General features: G+C 30.7%; 1 protein-coding gene across 1 annotated transcript; it reads left to right on the top strand.

Annotated features, from left to right (window-relative positions):
- The first annotated feature begins 15,398 nt into the window (after positions 1-15,398).
- LOC132754022 (uncharacterized) lies at positions 15,399-20,156 on the top strand. The gene is made up of 7 exons (XM_060744610.1): positions 15,399-15,574; positions 16,306-17,238; positions 17,710-17,995; positions 18,258-18,374; positions 18,520-18,622; positions 18,971-19,126; positions 19,342-20,156. Exons 1-7 carry the CDS (start codon positions 15,551-15,553, stop codon positions 19,634-19,636), a joined length of 1,914 nt encoding a protein of 637 aa, XP_060600593.1. The 5' UTR covers positions 15,399-15,550; the 3' UTR covers positions 19,637-20,156.
- Positions 20,157-20,470: the final 314 nt, after the last annotated feature.

A 20,470-nucleotide genomic window follows, 5' to 3' on the forward strand; every position in this document is an offset into this window, starting at 1 on the left:
AGGGTACAAATGGTACAAATTAGCTTTAATTTGTATTCATATTCATACGTTAAGAATATGTTAAGCTTGAAACGTTAACAGGACTGTTAAACAATAGACAATTTAAGACACGTAACAATCTAAATAATTGTTTAATAATTGGGTAACTTAAACGATTTATGTTGTCTGTATTGTATTCATATCATCGATTATAATTAATGCTATCCCATTTCTGCACTGTGCAGACATTGATATAAGATATTTATAAAGACAATCCTGTCAAAAGCCGCTTTAAATTGCTTGAATATGATTATTTTTATTACCTAACATGTATAAATGAAATATTGAGATATTTATTGACAAATTTTAAAATGCATATTCTCATTTTCCGTTTTTTTTTTCACTGTAAGTGTTTATTTCTCACTGCAGTGAAACATATTTTCCGTATTTTCACTGGTGTTTTTACCAGACTACTTTCTCTAGGGGCGTCCGTGGCCGAGTGGTTAAGGTCATTGACTTCATTCAACTTGCCCCTCACCGCTGTGGGTTCGAATCCCGACAGGGACTTTGGATTCTTTCATGCGAGGAAGCTATCCAGCTAGCTTACGGAACGTCGGTGGTTCTACTCGGGTGCCTGTTCGTGCCTAACATAATGCACGGAAGGGCACCCGAGGTCTTCCTCCACCAGTAAAGCTGGAACGTCGCGATATGACCTATACTGTATCGATGTGACGTAAAACCCAAAACAAACAAACAAACAAACTTTCTTCTAAATCAAGCCATTACTCAAAATTTAAGAGAAAGTATATTTAATTGTACTGCTTATCACTAGATCGAAATAAATCCTGTATAATAATTTAAAAAATGCATGACATATTCTTTATATATTTAAAGCTGCACGCCTCCAGATGAGCAAAACTATTTCGATTAAAATCAGTCCTGAGAAAGGTATAAATATTGAATATTCTAGTAATAATTTATGTTATATGCGATTAATGACCGATTTGTCAGCTATATATTTCTACTGCGTTACTAACGCAGTAAGGGCTATTTTTGCATATTTAGACCTCTTTATGGTAATTTACAAGGGCTATAAGTCCCATTGATAATGTGTAAATTGCATTCTTTTGGTAACTTTACAGTATTATACTGTTACAAACATTTTCAAATTTTCATGAAAATTAGCCATGAATCTGGAGGCGTGCTGCTTTAAATAAGTCAAACCAACTTTTATTTTTAATGTTAAGAGAACCGTTTTCAATCTGTATTTGTTGTGTTTTTTTTGGTTACAACAGTAAAGCTTGGTTGTTTGTGCGACGTAAAAATTACAGCTTCAACCACCCCCCTTCAGCAAACAAAAATTAACAAATAAATCAAAAAATAAACAAAAATAAAAACAATTCAATAGAAGACCTTTCTCTGAGAAAAATGTAAAGGCTTTAATATAAAAAGTAGAGAACGAAGCAAGACAAATATAAAGTGGCGAAATAAATTAATATCAGGCATACAAAAACATTACACACATTCGAAAAATGAAGTAATAATGTATTCGGAAAATAATAATGTTACATTATCACAAAGGATATTTATAATAATCCATCGAAGGCTACAAAATCGAAACGACAACAAGTTATGCATTCAGCAGCAAACCTAGCAAAGTATCGATAATGGAAGACAATAATTTAATTTTCTTTTACTAAAATCTGCTATGTAAAATTGACTGCCTAGTAATAGATGAGAGAGTATACCTATAAAAAAGTGATATATTTCTTTACTGAATTATCTTTATTGCTTATATAAGAGACATGCTTTTAATTGCTTTGGTGATTCAAATTGTTTTCAGGGAATTGTAATAGACAGCTGAGTGTCAAAGCGTTAAACAATTCATTTCCAACCACTACTTGTACGTTATTTTATTGGTCCTCTTGCAATAAAAATTTAATCCGTGTTGTTTTCCCTTGCATCGGTAGCAAAGTATTTTAAACGGCCAATTCTATATCGGACCGTATATTTCAGGCTTTTATATAATTCTTCCAGCTAAGCGCTTCTGAGAGGAGGTAAAGTGACCAATCATACAAAAGCCGGAAAAAATGTTGGATAAAATTAATTCACCAGTAACATGATATAAGCCTAAGGTCGTCTGTGAAAAACATTTACATTGCAGATTGTATTTCATTTTTACCTTTCAGGGCTAAATATGTAATTAATAAGATGTCAATTATGTCAGGATGTTTCTAGACTAACTGCCAAGATGATCACTTAAAATATCGTTATTTGTCTTTGTTAAACGTTGACTTTAGCTAGACGAAATTTACCGAGGGGAACTGGACAATTCAACAATAAATTGAACAAAAAAACGATAATAAACTCTTTTCTAAATGAGTGTGCACCATTAAGTAAAAACCTGAATGTCGCCCTTTAACTTTAATATTTATTTATCTTAAACTTTATGTTCATAATAAATACTTCCCAACTCAGGAGTCAGGGCTACATCTAAGAACGATTCATATTATTTCGTATCTAGTTATCTACGACAAAGATCAATCAAAACGTTTATCATGTCAATAAACAACTGTTGTTAACTCAGATCGGAAATCGAAATACTGGAATAAAAGTAGACATTTGTGAAGTTTCTAGCCGAATTTACAATAACGGGATTACAAAAGTTTATCTTGAGCTAAAGGATAAAACAAAGAATATATCAACTTAATTTGACTTGACAATAACCAACAGAAAGTGCGTTGTTACTAAAGTTAAATATAAAAAATATACTTACGAACCAAAATTATCAGTAGATAGATTAGTTTAAAATAAAAGGGTCAACCGAACACTTTTCTTAATATAAAAGGGGGCGTCTGTGGCCGAGTGGTTAAGGTCGTTGACTTCAAACCACTTGCCCCTCACCGCTGTGGGTTCGAATCCCGACAGGGACTTTTGATTCTTTCATGTGAGGAAGCTATCCAGCTAGCTTACGGAACGTCGGTGGTTCTACTCAGGTGCCTTTTCGTGCCTGAAATAATGCTCGAAAAAGCACATGAGGTCTTCCTCCACCAGTAAAGCTGGAACGTCGCGATATGACCTATACTGTGTCGGTGTGATGTAAAACCCAAAACAAACAAACGAACTAAGTATAAAAGAAGACATACCTATCACATATTATCTACAATGAAATACAATGTATCACACATGGACGTTCAATTAGAACAAGATATACAATTATATTAAACATTTTCATACATGTGAATTCCATTTTGTCCAGCGCAATAAGTGACTTTGAGTATTCCCACAGTTTTGCTTAATTTTAAGTTACGGTTGTCTGAACATAATATTATGCATGAATGACTTGTAATTGGATAGCTTCCTCACATGAAAGAATCCAAAGTCCCTGTCGGGATTCGAACCCACAGAGGTGAGGGGCAAGTGGTTAGAAGTCAACGACCTTAACCACTCGGCCACGGACGCCCCTAAAATTACCTAGTAGCAAATACCCAAACGTAAAAGTAATCCCTTTTAACAAATAACAGTATCTTTTACATTTTTACTTCCTTTCTTCAGGATGTTCAAAAAAGCTGAAGGAAAGTATATGGAACACTTCACTCGTGAATAAATATTTATGGGGTATATGATATATCAGAAGCATTGACGACATATTACTTAAATATTGATAATATATTTTACAAAGCATTATTTATAATAATTTTTATAACGATTGACAACAGAATATTTGACATAATTTTCTATATAGTTTTACCCCAAGAAAGAACATAATAAACAAATCTGAAACCAAAAAATAAACCATATAAAAATGATATTTTCCATTTGAAGTCAATGTTGAACCTCGCTATTTGATGCAATTTATGTATATTTTAACGTGTCCATTTGTTTCAATTGCTGGTTATATAACATAATGTCAATACATTACTAAGCAGGGTAAATAGATTAGGTATTTTTTAATGATGTATTTTTCTTATTTTGTCTGAAAACAATAACATTTCAGTATATTTTTAATAGTATGTGAATAATACCACAACGTTATGAAAGGTAAACCTTAACAATGCACTTATTAAGTAAATATTATTTCAATTTTATACATTCGGACGAAATTTTCTACATCACCCTGACACTGAAACAATCTCTTTATACTTCAAGTGCAAAATATTCAAATAAACTCAGCCTATTCATCTGATCATAATACATGAATGTACCATAAATTACTGCTTTAATAATAAGCCTGTTTTTCAACAGCAAACGATAATGAAAATAACAGGAAACTAGTTTAGAGATGATAAAGAAATGAGGTTTCTACACCGGAATAATTCATTATAAGAAAACGGCAATCTAGATAATGCTAAAAATCATATACATGTATATGTAGAGATCATAACCATGACGAATGCTACAAAAGTGCATATTCTTCTACGACCTTGTTTATACAAGAAAACACTAAGATTTGTCTCATTGCAAAATTAAAATTAATGTGCCTGGAAGTTCTTTCGCACCGATCGCAGCTGCAATCAGTTCCAATTAAACACAAATTTATTCATTGGATACGGCAAAAGATTCTATTTCTGAAATAAGGAGTGTATAGTTAAACTACATGAGTTTATTTGCAAATAGACGATTTGACATTTAATCTAGTTCAAAACAGACAGGAATGGTGCAATAATGACGGTAGGTATAGAAAAGTCATTTTTGTTTACTTTTATAGGATAGGTGTATACACGTATTTACATTTAATGTTACAGTTGATGGCTTTTTATTATCTGAATATGACTTGAAATGGTAAAAAGAAAAACATTGATACGTTCTTTGTTACCAAATGTAATATTAAAACATTTTACAGACTCAGAATATATAACGCACTTGAACAGTCGTAAGGTCGCAATTAATGCTTTTATTTATAGAACGTTCGGTGTGTTGCACATTGTTGAAATGTTTTAATTATTTAATTGTGAACATGCGATAATATAACATTACATCTAGTTTACATGCTGTTACATGAGTTAATGTTTTTTTTTCAAAAAACATATTTTTAACTTTTCTAGATCGCAGCTAAATATCATTACTAAAATATGGTTTGCTCTAAAGTCCTTTTTGCTGTTTATATATTCAGTTTTCGTTGCATGTAAGTGGTTGCTTTCTTAAAGAATGTAAATAAGGATTTTGTCGCTGTCTCATTCATTTACATATATTGAATCGTTCTGTAAAATACTTGCTTTGTTGTTATGTGAATAAAACCTAAATTGAGACAAATTCCTATACATGCTTTTATTTTCATCATTATAACTATTTGCATCTGGACTGTGACTATAAGATGGAAATAAAATTCAATATTGACAAATAGTCATGTTTAAGAAACAATGTTGGTGTGTGTTACAATATGTAAAGTTTATAATCCTAGCTGATTGTATAAAAAAAGTTCTCTACAGTTTTAAAAGGTATAGTATACGTAGGAACTTTTACTCAGTGTATTTTCAAAATCTAATATAACTCCAGGGGTATTATATTGCCATAAAAGCATAAAATCGTATTTAAAGATAGACAGAGACGAAATAAATGTGAAGATAATGAAACCTTAGAGACGTGTTGTTATTCTTTCCTATTTATATAGTATGTTCTAAAAGGAAATCAAAATTTGTAAAGGAAACGTGTCTTTCTTGTTGAATTATTAAAGCCTTATGTACCAAAAATCCTAATTTAAACAAAATTGGAGGTACGGAAATAGCATTTATTAGTTTTATGATCTAAGAATCGTATAAACTTTGAGAAAAACATTGAAAGGTAGCACCCAGACGCCAAAGCATATGCTGAAGAAACATTAGGCTCTGTAACAATTCCCCTTTTTTGTGTTTACAAGACAATTTTAGAAGAATTATGGCTCCACATGAGATGCCCTTTGTTCATTACATCTAATTGTGATAAAAAACAATTTCGACGCAAGTCATACCTATTTAATCTTGCTTAAGGCGTTTGTCGATGAATATACATTTTAATACATTAAATTAATTTTCTTAGAGATGATGTTTTTATTTATTATTATCTGACAGCTGCTCAATGTTTGTACAAATTATGTAAATAAGTAAATTATAGAAATGCTATTAACCCTTAAACATCTGTAAGTTTCACATTAATCTTTTCATACACACCAGTACGACATCAGACGCAAAATATTTGGAATGCTGCCATATACCAAGCTGTCACTTTTTTTTTTTTCATTTTCATCAATCAAAATATAAGCGGGTAACATTCTAACAGACAACAACTAACTCTGCGGGTAAAGAGTTAAATAACAACTTAGATTATGGCATGACAATAAAATTTTAAATGCTTTAAATGTTTTTGTTTATTTGATTTTCAATATAAATTGAAATGTCATTCATGTCACCTTATCAATTTTACATGATATCTAGGATAGTTATAACATTTAAATGAAAATAATGCATATTCTTTGACCAGATGTACTACTTTACTGCGTTTGCAATTGCAAATGCCAACACATTGACAATATAATCACACAAATCATAGAAAGTTGCACTTTTCACAAGGAGAATGCGATAAATACAGAGCTTATCCATGGAAGCCTATTTAGGAGGCTGTTCCTTTCTTGAGAAATGCTTCCGCTTAAAAAATAGGCAATTACTATTCAATTTAATATCCTTCTTATCGAATAAATATGCTTGATTGTTACTATTTGTCATGGAACCAAATGCAAATAATATTGTTTTCAACAGTATATCATGACTTCGTTAAGCTATTTACATAATCGACCAGTCACGTTTTATTCAAATATTTCACGGTCGTATGAGAGCTAGTTCAACAGTTTATTTAAGCAACCATTTAACTTACTTAACGTTTAAATGTATTTGAATATAACAACAACAATAGTTTGTTACTAAAACTTGTTGTGATATTCAAATTATTTTAGAATTGATATTTGTATCAGTTTTTCATTAAAGTGTATTATATTATAAGATATGTTAATCAATTGACTTTGTCTCCATTATTATAATTATTATAATATTTATGTTTACAATAAACACATTACTTTGCTGTTGTTGTTTTATTTTTGTTGTACTGAAAATCATATTCGTTGGATGCTGCAAAAAACATTTCTGAAATGAACAAAATATCTCCATGAAAAGTGTCATCTGTGGCCTTGTGGTTTAGTACAAACAGACAGCTTAAATGACGGAACCCTGTGCTGGCAACATCAACCCTTTTCAGTACCGACCTATTTCATGATTTCACAGGGTACTGTACGTTAAGGTCTTCATTGACCGATGTACACAGACCTTCTTTTGGCTAAAAATATTGAAATTGCAAAATTAAATAATCACTATTTTGTGCTTTGAATTTTATTATAATTGAATGGTCAGCTACTCAAAGAGAATTATTCATTTAACGCATAATTTAAATAAATTTTAGCTGAATGTAACTAAAATGTTATATATTTTATTTAAAGAGCAAAATCAGATAAAATTCAAAATCATTTGATAAAATCTATGAATCCCTTCATGTCAACGTGACGTTTTGTTATGTGTGCTTAATTATATCGTGTTATTAATTATATGTTTCGTGACCGAAGTTGTAAACATGAATTGTAATCAATGCAGATTACTATCTCAATTGTTAACATATCATTTACATTAAGTATTTAAGTTTATGGCCCTCTGTTAAAGCCCACATATCTTGCCAAACTACACGTTCTTAGACAGAAAACAAAAAAATGTTGACCAATGAAATTGAAAACGACGGAATCCCTATCGAACGCCCAAAATGACAAAACTGAAAATGTATCAGGCTTAGTTTGATTGAGTCTGTTCAAGAACGGCAATTGAATTTGCAGGTACTTGAAATAGCAAGTTACCGTCCTCGCCACATAGCTTTGGCTTAAGCATTATTCATTATTTAAGTACGCAATGGTGACATTTTGAATTTAGTTCAGACGTCGGTGCTCATGGTACCTTCAATGTGACATGTCAGTCTCATTACATAAAAAGCGGCGCATGGTTCCCATGAAGAGAAATGCTTATGCCGAAAACGAGAAAACAATGGGCGGAACTAAACAAACAAAACAAAATGACACGAATACGTGTACACCTAGACAAACAAAAATCCATAGCAATTTCGAACACAAAAACTCAGTCTTAACATCACCAAGCAAATGCTTTGTACTTTTATGTGCTCATCGACCTATTCAGATCAAATTGATGACATTCACTTAAAAAATAAAACACAACAATAACAGGTTTGTTTATTGATATCGTAATGCTTAGAATATGAGAAAATGGTATATGAAGAATATATGTTTTTATTATATGTTTTACTAATACATTTTACTTACAGTCCGTTACGACATTTTATTTGATTAAATATTACATCAATCGCCATAAAATAATACGTAAATATTGTAATGAATAAACATCACTTTAATTTCACGGACTGTATAACAATAACCAATCCTTATGAATTAAGAACACGATTTGCGTGCTAGCAGTCCTCTATACTACATTAAATGTGTTTCGTGACAGGGATTTAAATCACGAATTGTACTTTTCGGCAGACTCTTAACTCAATCTTCAGCGGACTATTATTTATGACTCCAAAAAAGAAACAAAAACATTAGGTTAGGCTTTGGTGCAAGAAAATAAACAAAAGCAATACATGCACTTTTTATAAAAAAAAAATATATATATATATATATATATATATATATATATATATATATATATATATATATATATATATATATATATATATATATATATATATATATATATATATATATATATATGTAGTTAATTACAATGACTTTTACTGAAGTATACCCAATAGCAAAATGCATGATTTTAGAAGCAAATGCAATTACATGATTTGACATTGTAATGAAATAAAACTCTTCATTTTCGATATTTGGATTGAAATGTTATTCCACCGTTCTATTTGTTAGGATATTATTATCATTTTTTTTAATTCGGTTCTTTAAGGTTAAGAAAAATGAAAACATTTATATTTTCATTTAAAAAATGGCAAGCATGTGATGTCGCATAGAGTTTTAATCATGTAATTAGTGTATGTGTGTGGATTATTTCCTTACAAAAGTAGAAATGAGTTTTCGAAATTTATATCAGGTATTTACACCATTCTTTTGTGCGCTACATTTGTTTCTGAAATTATAAAGATTTCTTAGAATAAAAATTATTTTATCTTAAAGTCGACAAAAATAACAGTCCGGGAGTGTTTTGTAGTTGCGCAATGACGTATGATATAAACATATGTATCTTAATATCAATGTCCACTCCCCCACCCTATAGATTATAAGAAGAATAACCTTCCTTTAAACGTTTTGCCTATGACGTTATATCTTATTATTGCGTTTGAAAAATGTTATGTATCACAACAATACCGAAATAGAATCCTTATTTTGAAATTGACATACATTTGTATTAGTTCTAATGGCATCTCCAATTAATAAGCACAACATTTCAAAGTTAACACACCAAAGGAATTCATTATTATTAAATTGACTGTTTCTTTTAATAAAAACGTATGCATGTACATTTGCTGTATATATTTTAGACTGGTTGGATTTAAAATTTGATCAAAGCTAGGCAAGTCTTTGAAGTTAAAGCAATTTATATAAAGCATACTTTTAAAGTGTTATGCATTGCTCATCAAAGAGATCATTGCTAAGGTAATGGTTCAATTAAATGAAAATATACTTCAACCATGCGATGCTTTGCAATCTGGAAAATAGCTTCAGTACGACGATGTTAGTCATGAAAGCTATAATATTAATAATATGCTGAACCAACTCAAAACCATAAATCAATTGACTTGACAGTCGTTTTCAGTTTTCTATTAAAATATGTAATGTTACCATCTATTGTCTTTATTTTGTCGTAAAATAATTTCGAATAACTTCTTTAAGTTTGTTAAATGACAACATTTTTTTTATTTGCAGATGTTGCTTCAAGTTGATTTCAATGAGACATATGCTTATCCAAAACATGTATTGTTAGAGGTGTTACATATTTTTTATCGCTTATACAAAGACACAATCATAATTTGAAATTTGCATAATTTACATAATTTTATATTTATATTTGTATCTTTATTCCATTGACACCGCCTCCCCCCCCCCCTTCCCCTGAGAAGAAAGCTATTTTTAATCACTTCTTCTAATGTGTCATTGACCCGAATACTTTATTGTGTAAAATCAAAATACAACAAATGTGTTATTAGGGGCAAATAATATGACGAACCTTTCATTGAAATAATCAAATAATTATTCACTGAAATTGTGTTTTAAAAATACAATAAAAAAGTAAATAAAAAAATGAAAGAAGTGATACAAGTGTTGATGTCGGGAATGGTTGTTTTATCACGTTACTTGTCTGCTAAACGCAGTCCATCATAATATTAAACGGTTTTTGTGCATGACGACTCGCACTTTATGGCAGAAGAAATATCTGAATTTGCAACAAAATATTGTTTTTACTTTAAAACACACACCATGTTCATATCAATTATTTCTGAAAGCTGATGCTACTTTTTAGTTTTAAATAGCACATCATTTTCGACTGTATAGTGGTGTGGAAGCTTAATTATGATTAATGAGAATGAAAAAACATGTATGAATTTCGCAGCTATTATTACCAAGTAATAATATGAGGCATATATATAAACGGATGGATATAAAGATGAGCATAATCAGAAAAACATTTAGTTCCTTCACATTTACTTTGATTAAGATTGAAATTTATTCTTTATCCTTGTGTTCTGTTCAGTTTTTAGTTTGGTGTCCAGTAAGTCTCCTTGCTGGTGATGTTGTAATGCCAAGCTCTCTACAGCTAGTGTAAAATGACATTGTAATAGGTTCATATTGATATCTTCTTTCCTGTCTGAGTCATGTTTTATTAAATCATATAAAAACTGAGAAAGCTCGAAACATGTTTCATACAGAATGATGTATTTGACACAATGTTAAAAAAAAAACACTGAATTATATGCCGCCAATATACTCTTATTTTGTTTATGTTTACCTCTGTAAATAGTGATAATATGATAAAATTGGTGCTTTTTTTCATGATGTTTTTCGAGCTGTGCATTCTTGTAAGACCTCACAATAAATCGGATTGTTGGTAAGATACATAAAGTAAGGTTATAAACCGAGCTTTCAATACAAGTGTGGAGAATCCGTAAAAAATAATGCACATTAGTAAAAAAATCATTAGAATGTTAATTTTGTCGGATCATATGCCATTTTTATTTCATTTGTTGATCCAATTTGGTACAAAGTATCAAATTTAAATCTAAAATATCTCGTTTAAATGTATGAGTTTTGATAGCATAATATAACAAAAAGAGTCTTTAGTAAATTGCAAAGTAACTCTTTGCTTAGATATGCATACATTCACTGTTTCTTTCTATACATCTTGCCAATATTTTTGTAAAGCAATATGAACATTTCAATCATGACACTAATTTAAAAGATAGTTGGACATATTATTAAGTAATACATTCATAAATTGATGAGCACCACACTACTCGAAATGTGAAATGTTATGTTTCAAATTACTACTAAAATATCCAAACACAATGCAATCAAGAACAAAAAACAAAGTTATACTAGTAATTACTTTTGGAATTTTCTTCACATAAAAACACAAAATCAAGAATTATGCGCTTTGTTTAGCATTTTCGTTAGGACAATAACACTTTTACTAATAATTTTAATGCACTATTTACTGACATCATTTTAGCTGTAACACACTACTATTTAATGGGTTGTCTCTCTTTGGTAGCAAGTAATCACAATTCCAACTGATATGAAAATATGCTCAAGTTTTAGGTATCTCTGTATTGCAAACAATACACGGTAAAACTCGTTGTATAGTCACGTGGTTAAGACTATTTGTCGAGATATTAACATCTTCTTATAGATTAGTCGTCTCTTATATTTTTCTGATACAATGAGAGGAATTACTAAAGAAAGGGATATATTTTTTATTAGTTATCATTTGACATTAGATTGTTCTATATTCAGATCATAAAAGTGATTTTTGTAACATAATTGTAATTGTTATTGTCGATATTGATGTTTTGTTCACATTGCCCGGTTTCGCTGATATTTTTTATTATTATGTTCATACAATTGACGTAAAAGACTATCCTTCTAACTAGAGAATTGTTTCATTGGCATTTATATTGCGTTCATAATCGAATTGACATAAAAAAAGAAGGGACATTTAGACGCCGTAGCTTTAGGTGGAAAGCTTTACAAATGGCTTTAAAACACGTTCATTTCCTGTTTCTATATTTAAGTTTCGTAGAAATATAGCTCTGTAAAACCTGCCCAATGAAATTAAATTCACTTTTTATTCAGGAAAAGGGTTTAGTGTTTTATTAAAATGTATCAATTAAACCGTGAATATAAAAAACACTACTTCCGAAAATGCAAAGTGAAAGTAATTTTGTGTCACTGATAAAGATATAACATAAATGTAATTAAACTTTCAATGAAGGCTAATAATTACACCAAAGCATGTTTAAATGGACACTGCTAAAGCCGGTGCTATAGGGCAATAACTTGCACTTCCCTATACCATCCATGAATTGGTCAAATCAAACCGAGCCTGCAACATTTTCAATTTTACCGTTTTGGATTGTTTTCCGTATTACTTTACTAGATAAACTATTATGTAATGAAGGCGTGTTGTTTAAAATGCTTATTAGATATGTTTGATTGTTTGATATCAATCAAAATATATAAATGGAATAGGTTTGTTTAATACAATCATTGCACATTCAACCGTCATGTTAGGTTGTTTACTTTATAATAATTACGTTCGCAATATCTATATTCAGTTTTAAAAAATGAATCTGACTGATATCAATAATGATATAATAAACCTATTTGGAGTTTATGATAAATACAAAGCTAATCCCTAGAAGCATTTTTAAAGGGTTGTTGCCATTCTGTAAACTATTTGACAATTTACGTTCTATTTCTTTCTTTTTTGAACGACAAAATATTTGGATAATTACTTTTTCCCGCAGTTAAAGTTAATTTTTTCTATCCCCGGTAGTATATTTATTTCAATTTACACTGTTTGCATAATTGATACATAAATTTAACAAAAGGTTTTAATGAAGTTTTAAATTGATTCATTTGTATGCAGAAATAATGAAGCGTGTTTTTCGCTAAGATGGAACAAAAATGATTCATAAGTGCATTCTATCATTGGTGTCTTCCGTTAAACTGCGCATGATATATGACTGATGATTGTGTAATGCGTAGGATATGACCAACATCTACGCAATGGTTCGTTTTGAAAAAGGAAAGTAAATTTTCTTTTCATGTAATCAGTGTTTCTGAAGCAAACAAAAAGACGAGTTGTGAATCATTGTATCTATTTCAGCAAAAACAGAGCATCTTTGTACACCGATATTGTAAATAACTTAAAACAACAATTTTCTCGAATGCTGTCTAAAATCTGTAAAATGTAGCATTTCTTAGAATCTCATTGACTAATGTAAAGTTTGTCGTTTTAATTTGATCACACAACAAAAGTATATTCTGGAAGGGTATACAAATACATAACCTAGTGTACAAGCATTATTTTAGTCCAGCAAGAATCGGATATATGCGATAATTTACTATGCTTTCGAAAGTATATACAAAATAAAGCTATTATTCTTTACACTTTGTATCTTTTAAATATTATTAAAAAAGGAATCATTGATTTGCAGAAGCCATATTTTTACTAATACTATAAACTGTTTGATCTTCTTGTTTTAGTTTTGAAATCATCTTTTACTGAAAATTGATTTCAGACATATAAAAAATGAAAATAAGAATCCTTAAGAATGTCTATACGGCATAATTCTAAACGGACGATACTGTCAAGTCAAACTTTCATCCATGCACCCCCTAGCGCCGACATGAGCAAATTTCAACATTAAACATGAGAATGGTAAAATCTCCGTCACCTTTTTATCTTTAGATTTATCATTTTTACATTAATTTATAATGTATTGAAATGGTACAAAAATTGGCTTCATTTGCTTGTTTACCGATATAGTACTTTTTTCATTAATTGTTATTGCAGAATTATTTAAAACTAAAAGCATTATAATTATAATTTGAATATAACACATTTAAATATATGATTCGTTATATTCAAGATTAATTCTAGGTTGTAAATTGAAATAAACTATATTGTATTATTTACAAATATAAAACTTATTAAACTTCTTGGTGAATTGACAGAAACATCGTTTGGCATATTTTAAGAAAGTCAAACTAAAAAAAAATGGAAAATGGACTAAAATATTAAATACCATGAAAATACCATGTGTAATTACTTAAGTAGCATTTTGTATTAAATATAATCAAGTAACCACGATAAGATATTCATGCAAGTTGTTGGCAGTTGCGAAAACATATAATTTTATTTATATAGCCGATAATAAAGTATTCGTTCCAGAACAAAATATTATTATTGTTCAGATAAATGGTAATTCTAAATCCGTAAGAATTTTAAGTTACATTTTCTTTCACACAACATTTTATAAGAAAATGAATATCACTAAAATCTTTCAGAAACCCATTGCAAATTTTTAACACTGTTGTTTATGAATTATTATGGACATTCCTATATAATACAAAAACTCTTTTCACAGGAGGTATTGTAGTGTTTTAACATTATTCTTTACAAAACCTGAAACGAGCATTGCAAAAAAGTGAAGATTGTCTGTAACTTAATAGTCTGTATGGTATTAGACGAAATAATCCTATTATATGAAATTGTCTACGTCCATTTGTCTAGTCGATGTCAATTAATGGAACATAAGGGACATATTCTTGAATGAGTGTTTTACTTGAGGTTATCGATAAAAAGCAGAACACATCATGATTTCATGAAATATTTCTGCTGTTTTGTTTACAAAACACTCCTTTGTTACTCACTCAAAAACGACATGATTCCAATGAAAAGCCAATTTATCCTAACAATACATATAAGAATGTGAAAGTACAAAACAGACAGTACAGACAAAAAATGTGTCTTCCAAAATAAATCATGCAGACTGCTTAGGACTCTTTTTACAAGATAAGAATAGTGTTGTAAAATTATATATTTTCAGTTTCTGCCGTCAGGCTTACCAAACACTCTTTGGTTGCTGAAAAGACAAAATGATTTCATTAAAATAGCCTTTGTGCCATGCTGTTTCAAAAATATTAAAAAAACGCAAATTATTATCAGATGTATCTAAAGTCATTGTTTCAAGCTCATTTATCAGGATCATTTTACGCCCTCTTGTTTTATCTGCGGAAAATTGTGTTATTTAATTTGAATCTATCAAAGTATAACCTTAAAAATTAGTATGATTAAATGTGTTCTTTGATATTAATTGGGCGCCGTCATGACATTTTGTACCTTCGGACAAGTTTTTCAAACACCGGTTAAAAGTCCGCGAAATTGTTCGCAGTTTATGTCGGCCTTTCAAGCACCTTGTTGTCGCTAGATCATGAATTTTCACCATTTGTAGACGAAATTTAGACACAATGTCAGAGAAGAATGATTTTCAGGTATTTTTGTATATTTTTATGTCTTTTTTTAAAAAAGAAATACAAAGTTTTAATGTGCAAAACTAGAATTTTTATTTTTTAGGAAGTTGCGTCTGCTGTCAAATAATAGAGCGCTTCAGTTAAAAAAATGAGTTTATCTTTGGTGAAATCATGTTTTTGACTTGTCAGTTTGCATCCTGCATGTAATATATAGAACACAGTATTTGAAATGTAAGTTTTAGCTATGAATTTTATCGAATAATCCTGGTTTTCAGTGGTTAAATTTCTTAGCAACAGTATATACAAAAGGAATTGTCTCCCTTCATAACATAGTTACCGTGCAAGAGTAGTCGTCCATGATATCGATCGATTTACTGTACTATAGAATAATAAACCTAAGACATGTACATAAGCCTCTGTGGTGTAACTGGTAGAGTGAAAGGCTACCGATCGGGCGGTCCGAGGTTCAAAACCTCATGCTATCTTTTTTTTTTTTTTTTTTTTTATTAAATATATATATTTATATTCTGTGGTATATATATATATAAAACTATTTCATAGATGTTTTGTTGAGAAAGTGTTTTTTATAGGTAAAATACATTACCTGATTTACTATCTTAACTGATTTATTATAACTGGGAAAAAATATATTGTATTTTATTTTGTCCCAGATTTTAACTGGTATAACCTGAATCGATCATACAATATCTATAGATTATTAAAATTTATTTATTGACTTTATTTAAACGCAGGAATTAGATGAGTTATATGAGGAATTTGGCGTAGTTAATGAGACAGTAGAGAAGGCGCCACATGTAACAGAGGACGAATTATATGAAGAGTGGGGAAACGATGATGACGACCAACAGGCAGAGTCAATCATAGGACGTGTCCACGAGTTTGTCAACAATGCTGCAGAGGACATACCGGAAGGATCTGATGAGGAGAGGGGTGAGGGTGGTTCAGAATCAGAGTCAGATAATAATGATGTACAATGTAAGTGTAAAATTAATTGTTTGATGCAGTTTGATGCTGAAAATATTCAAAGCCACATATTATCGCTAAGGGAAATGGAAAAAGACCAAAAGGAGATGTTTATTATGGGAAGTCTGTTGAAAATAGGTGCACAAGAAACCAGGAATGGTAAACGTAAAAGAATAAGATATAGATATACATTTGATGGCAAAACAGTGTGTAAATCTGTGTTCTGCCACATCAATGATATTGGGCAGAGAACAGTTAAGTCGTTATTGCAACATTTAAATACAAATGGACCGGTGCCGCGAGTACATGGAAATACCGGAAGAAAGCCACACCATGCAGTTAAATACGAGGATGTGCGTTTCTGTGTTGATTTCCTGGTATTATATGCAGAAATCAACGGGTTAACAATGCCAGCAGCACCACGCGGAGCAGACGAGGCTGCACCTGTTCTGTTACCATGTAATACTACAAAAGTGGATTTACATTCAAAATACCAACATGCATGTATAGAAGCCGGCGTAAGAGTTCTTGGAGTAACTACATTTAAATGTGTGTGGAAACAATGCGTTCCACACATTAAGATAATGACGGCAAAAGATGACGTTTGCCATAAGTGCGAAATGATAAGGAAAAGGGTTGCTGATGCTGTACATGAGGTGGAGAAACTAGAGGCAGCAAACGCTCTACGAGAACATATACAGGTAATATTTATTATATCATGTTACTGACTTTCGTCTGCAGATACGTTTTACTAAAATTTAAAATCCGCTCATCATATATTATGACTAGATTGTAACACAAGTTACGCTTGACTTAATCAAACCAAGTATGCAATATTCATCACATTCTGTTGTTATTAATGCTTTCAAGGATCACCCTTTTTCCAGATTTTTATTAGTAAGACCGATTTTTCCTTGCAAAGTTCTTGCGGTAATTATTTACTTTTGTAATGGAGCTATAAATTTGAAATTATTGACATATTACTTGAATTATTTTGCTATCAACATTTCAACATGTATTAAGATAATATTTACACTATTACTCGCATTGCAGGTTTATAGATTAACCTTTTAGATATTCTATAGTAAAATTAATTTTTATAGAGTTGGAGTGATTTGTTTTATTTTTTTTTTATTAATTTTGTTTGCTTATTATTTACCCAAACTATGTAGGACGCACAGAGAGAGCGACAGGTCTACAGACAGACTATAGAAGAGGCTCGGGAGGAAATGAGGCACGCATCAGTCACAGTCAATCGACCTGCCCAGCCATGCACTAGTGATTTGAAAAAAGTGCACTATACATTCGACTATTCTCAAAATGTGACAATACCACACCATAGTCAACAAATGGGCCCTTTGTATTTTGTGACTGGCAGGAAAATACAAATTTTTGGCGTCCGTGTTGATTCTGAGTCACAACAACATAATTACCTGATAGACGAGGATGAATCGATTGGTATGTTAAGAATAAATAAATAAATAAATAAATAAATAAATGAATGAATGAATGAATGAATGAATGAATAAATAAAGTACATGTAATTAATAAATACATAAAAAATAACTAAATAAATTTTGCTTTTTTTCAATAATATTGAAGATATTTTGCTTTTCAGAATTGTAAAATATTTATTTCATATAAAAAGATAATCGATAAAATATTCTAAATGTGTGCCGTCGAAATATTAAATATACTTAAAATTAATGTAAATTAACAGGTGCTGATGGTACAGGGACGCACGGGCCAAACTCAGTTATAAGTATGCTACACCACTGCCTCGAAAACCAGGGATTTGGAGAGAAAGCTTGCATCATGCACGCCGACAACTGTGGTTGTGAGTATTTTACCGTATATGTGTTTTCAATTAAACATGAGTATAGTATTGAACATTCACTTATATATTCAGAGTGCGACATTGTACAAAGCATCGATTTAATTTTTAAGTTTTAGTTCAAATGGTGAATATATTTTTATTACAGCGCAGAATAAAAATCGCTTTATGTTAGCGTATCTGGCATGGCGAATTCATATGGGGCTCCATGATGAGATAACACTCCTGATGGGAATTCCTGGTCACACAAAGTAATTAATGTTTTTAATATATGTTATATTTTATACTCTTATAATGCAAACTTATGTATTTTAGTTTATGACAGTCCTCTACATTACTTCTGGTCTGCACAAAACGAGCATTTGCTATTTTTATGTGCTTAAACATGTATGTGCTTGCACACCAGCGGGCATGTTTTATACATGCCATAGAGACAATCTGGCCATTAGCTTAAAACTAAAACACTGTCGAACAAATCGATTATACTAGAACAAATCTACTTGCAATTATTTTGTTCCTATAGAAATAAAGAAAAGAAATCAACATAAACTATAAATAAGCAGTTTTTGATATAGTTTTATTCGATTTTAATATAATAGGTGTCTTGTGGACGGAGGATTTGGACATATCAAGAAGCTGTATAGGCGCACGGACTGCGACAGTATTTCGCAGGTGGCATCTGTCGTGAGAAAGTCTGCTTCAAGCAATTTCCCCGTGCTCTTCCGCAAGGAGGATGGATGTCAGAATTGGACTTGGTATTCTATTACAAATATTTGAATTTCTAAAATTTACACCCCATTTAAATAAGTTTGTACAATAAAACAACTAAACAAATTAATAGAGAGCTCAATTCGGCGCTCGGCATATATGCTGTCATATTACTTGTACGTGTATTAATAATTGCTTGTCATTGTAAATTATCAAGTAGTTTATGATTGACATAATATTAACTAGTCAACATATGTTACAGGTATGACTGGAAGACATTTTTGCCGCGCTTCTTTTTACCATTAAGGGGTATACAGCGGTATCACTATTTCCGTGTTACGAAGGATGCTGTATACGTGAAAGAGCGCTCAACTGACGTAGAGCAGCAGGTCACAATCCTAAAGAGAAATGCTACAGTACCAGAAGATATTCTCCCTGCAGTTTTGCTACCGGGTGGACTTTCCCGCGCAAGGCAGCAATACCTGTACAAAAATGTACGACCTTTTGTACGTCAGGCGTATCGTAATGTGACGTGCCCACCGTTACGGGAAGAATGACAATTTAGATTTACACGTACAAATGTATACATGCATTATCTTTGTCTGTATGTTTAGTCCTTAGATGTGTTATCAATAAACTAGATATTTATTTGATATAAGAATGATCTATATATTTCAGGTTATAAAATTTTGTTAATCGTGAATTAACCAATATACTTGGTACATAAGTGCTGATCCGTTTATGTGATTTCTTCCGTTATCGTTTTATTTTTATGATTTTGAAGTTTGTAACTTCATAGGACTGTAAAATAAATTCATTTGGAGTTACTGTCTTTATTGGTTCTTACACAATCCATTCTTAACACAAGGCAATTCGGCAATAAACCACGACGTTCTTTAAAACGTTCAACGTTTAAACAAACGTCGTCGTCGACGTCGGAGCAACACATTGGTCTATGTACATAAAAAGATATATCTTTGTCATTTTTCAAGTTATTTTCGTCAAATAAAAAGTAAAATCATCTGTAATAATTGGTTTCTATGAAAATTATGAAACCAAAAAATCGAAGAAAATTGCCCGAAGGGGTCATTTTGTCATGACGGCGCCCAATTAGTCATTGTATATTAGAATTGAAATCAATAAAATTTGTCAACATTTCTACTATAAACAATGAAATGTAAAATTGAAAATAAAAGAGAAAAAAAAAAACACAAAAACATCCCTACATACTTAATTATATAAACACGATATGTTAAATAAATAAAATCTTGTCATTTTAATTGCATAAATATTGCAGTTATTATGCAATAGGCGTGCTAAGTTATTCAGAATTATATCATTCTATCTATGGTCGGTTTTCATTAATAGCAACGTCACGTACGTTTCGACAG

This window comes from Ruditapes philippinarum, unplaced genomic scaffold (assembly GCF_026571515.1).
Source record: "Ruditapes philippinarum isolate M1 unplaced genomic scaffold, ASM2657151v2 ctg472_1_1_1_1, whole genome shotgun sequence".
NCBI classification, from domain to species: domain Eukaryota; kingdom Metazoa; phylum Mollusca; class Bivalvia; order Venerida; family Veneridae; genus Ruditapes; species Ruditapes philippinarum.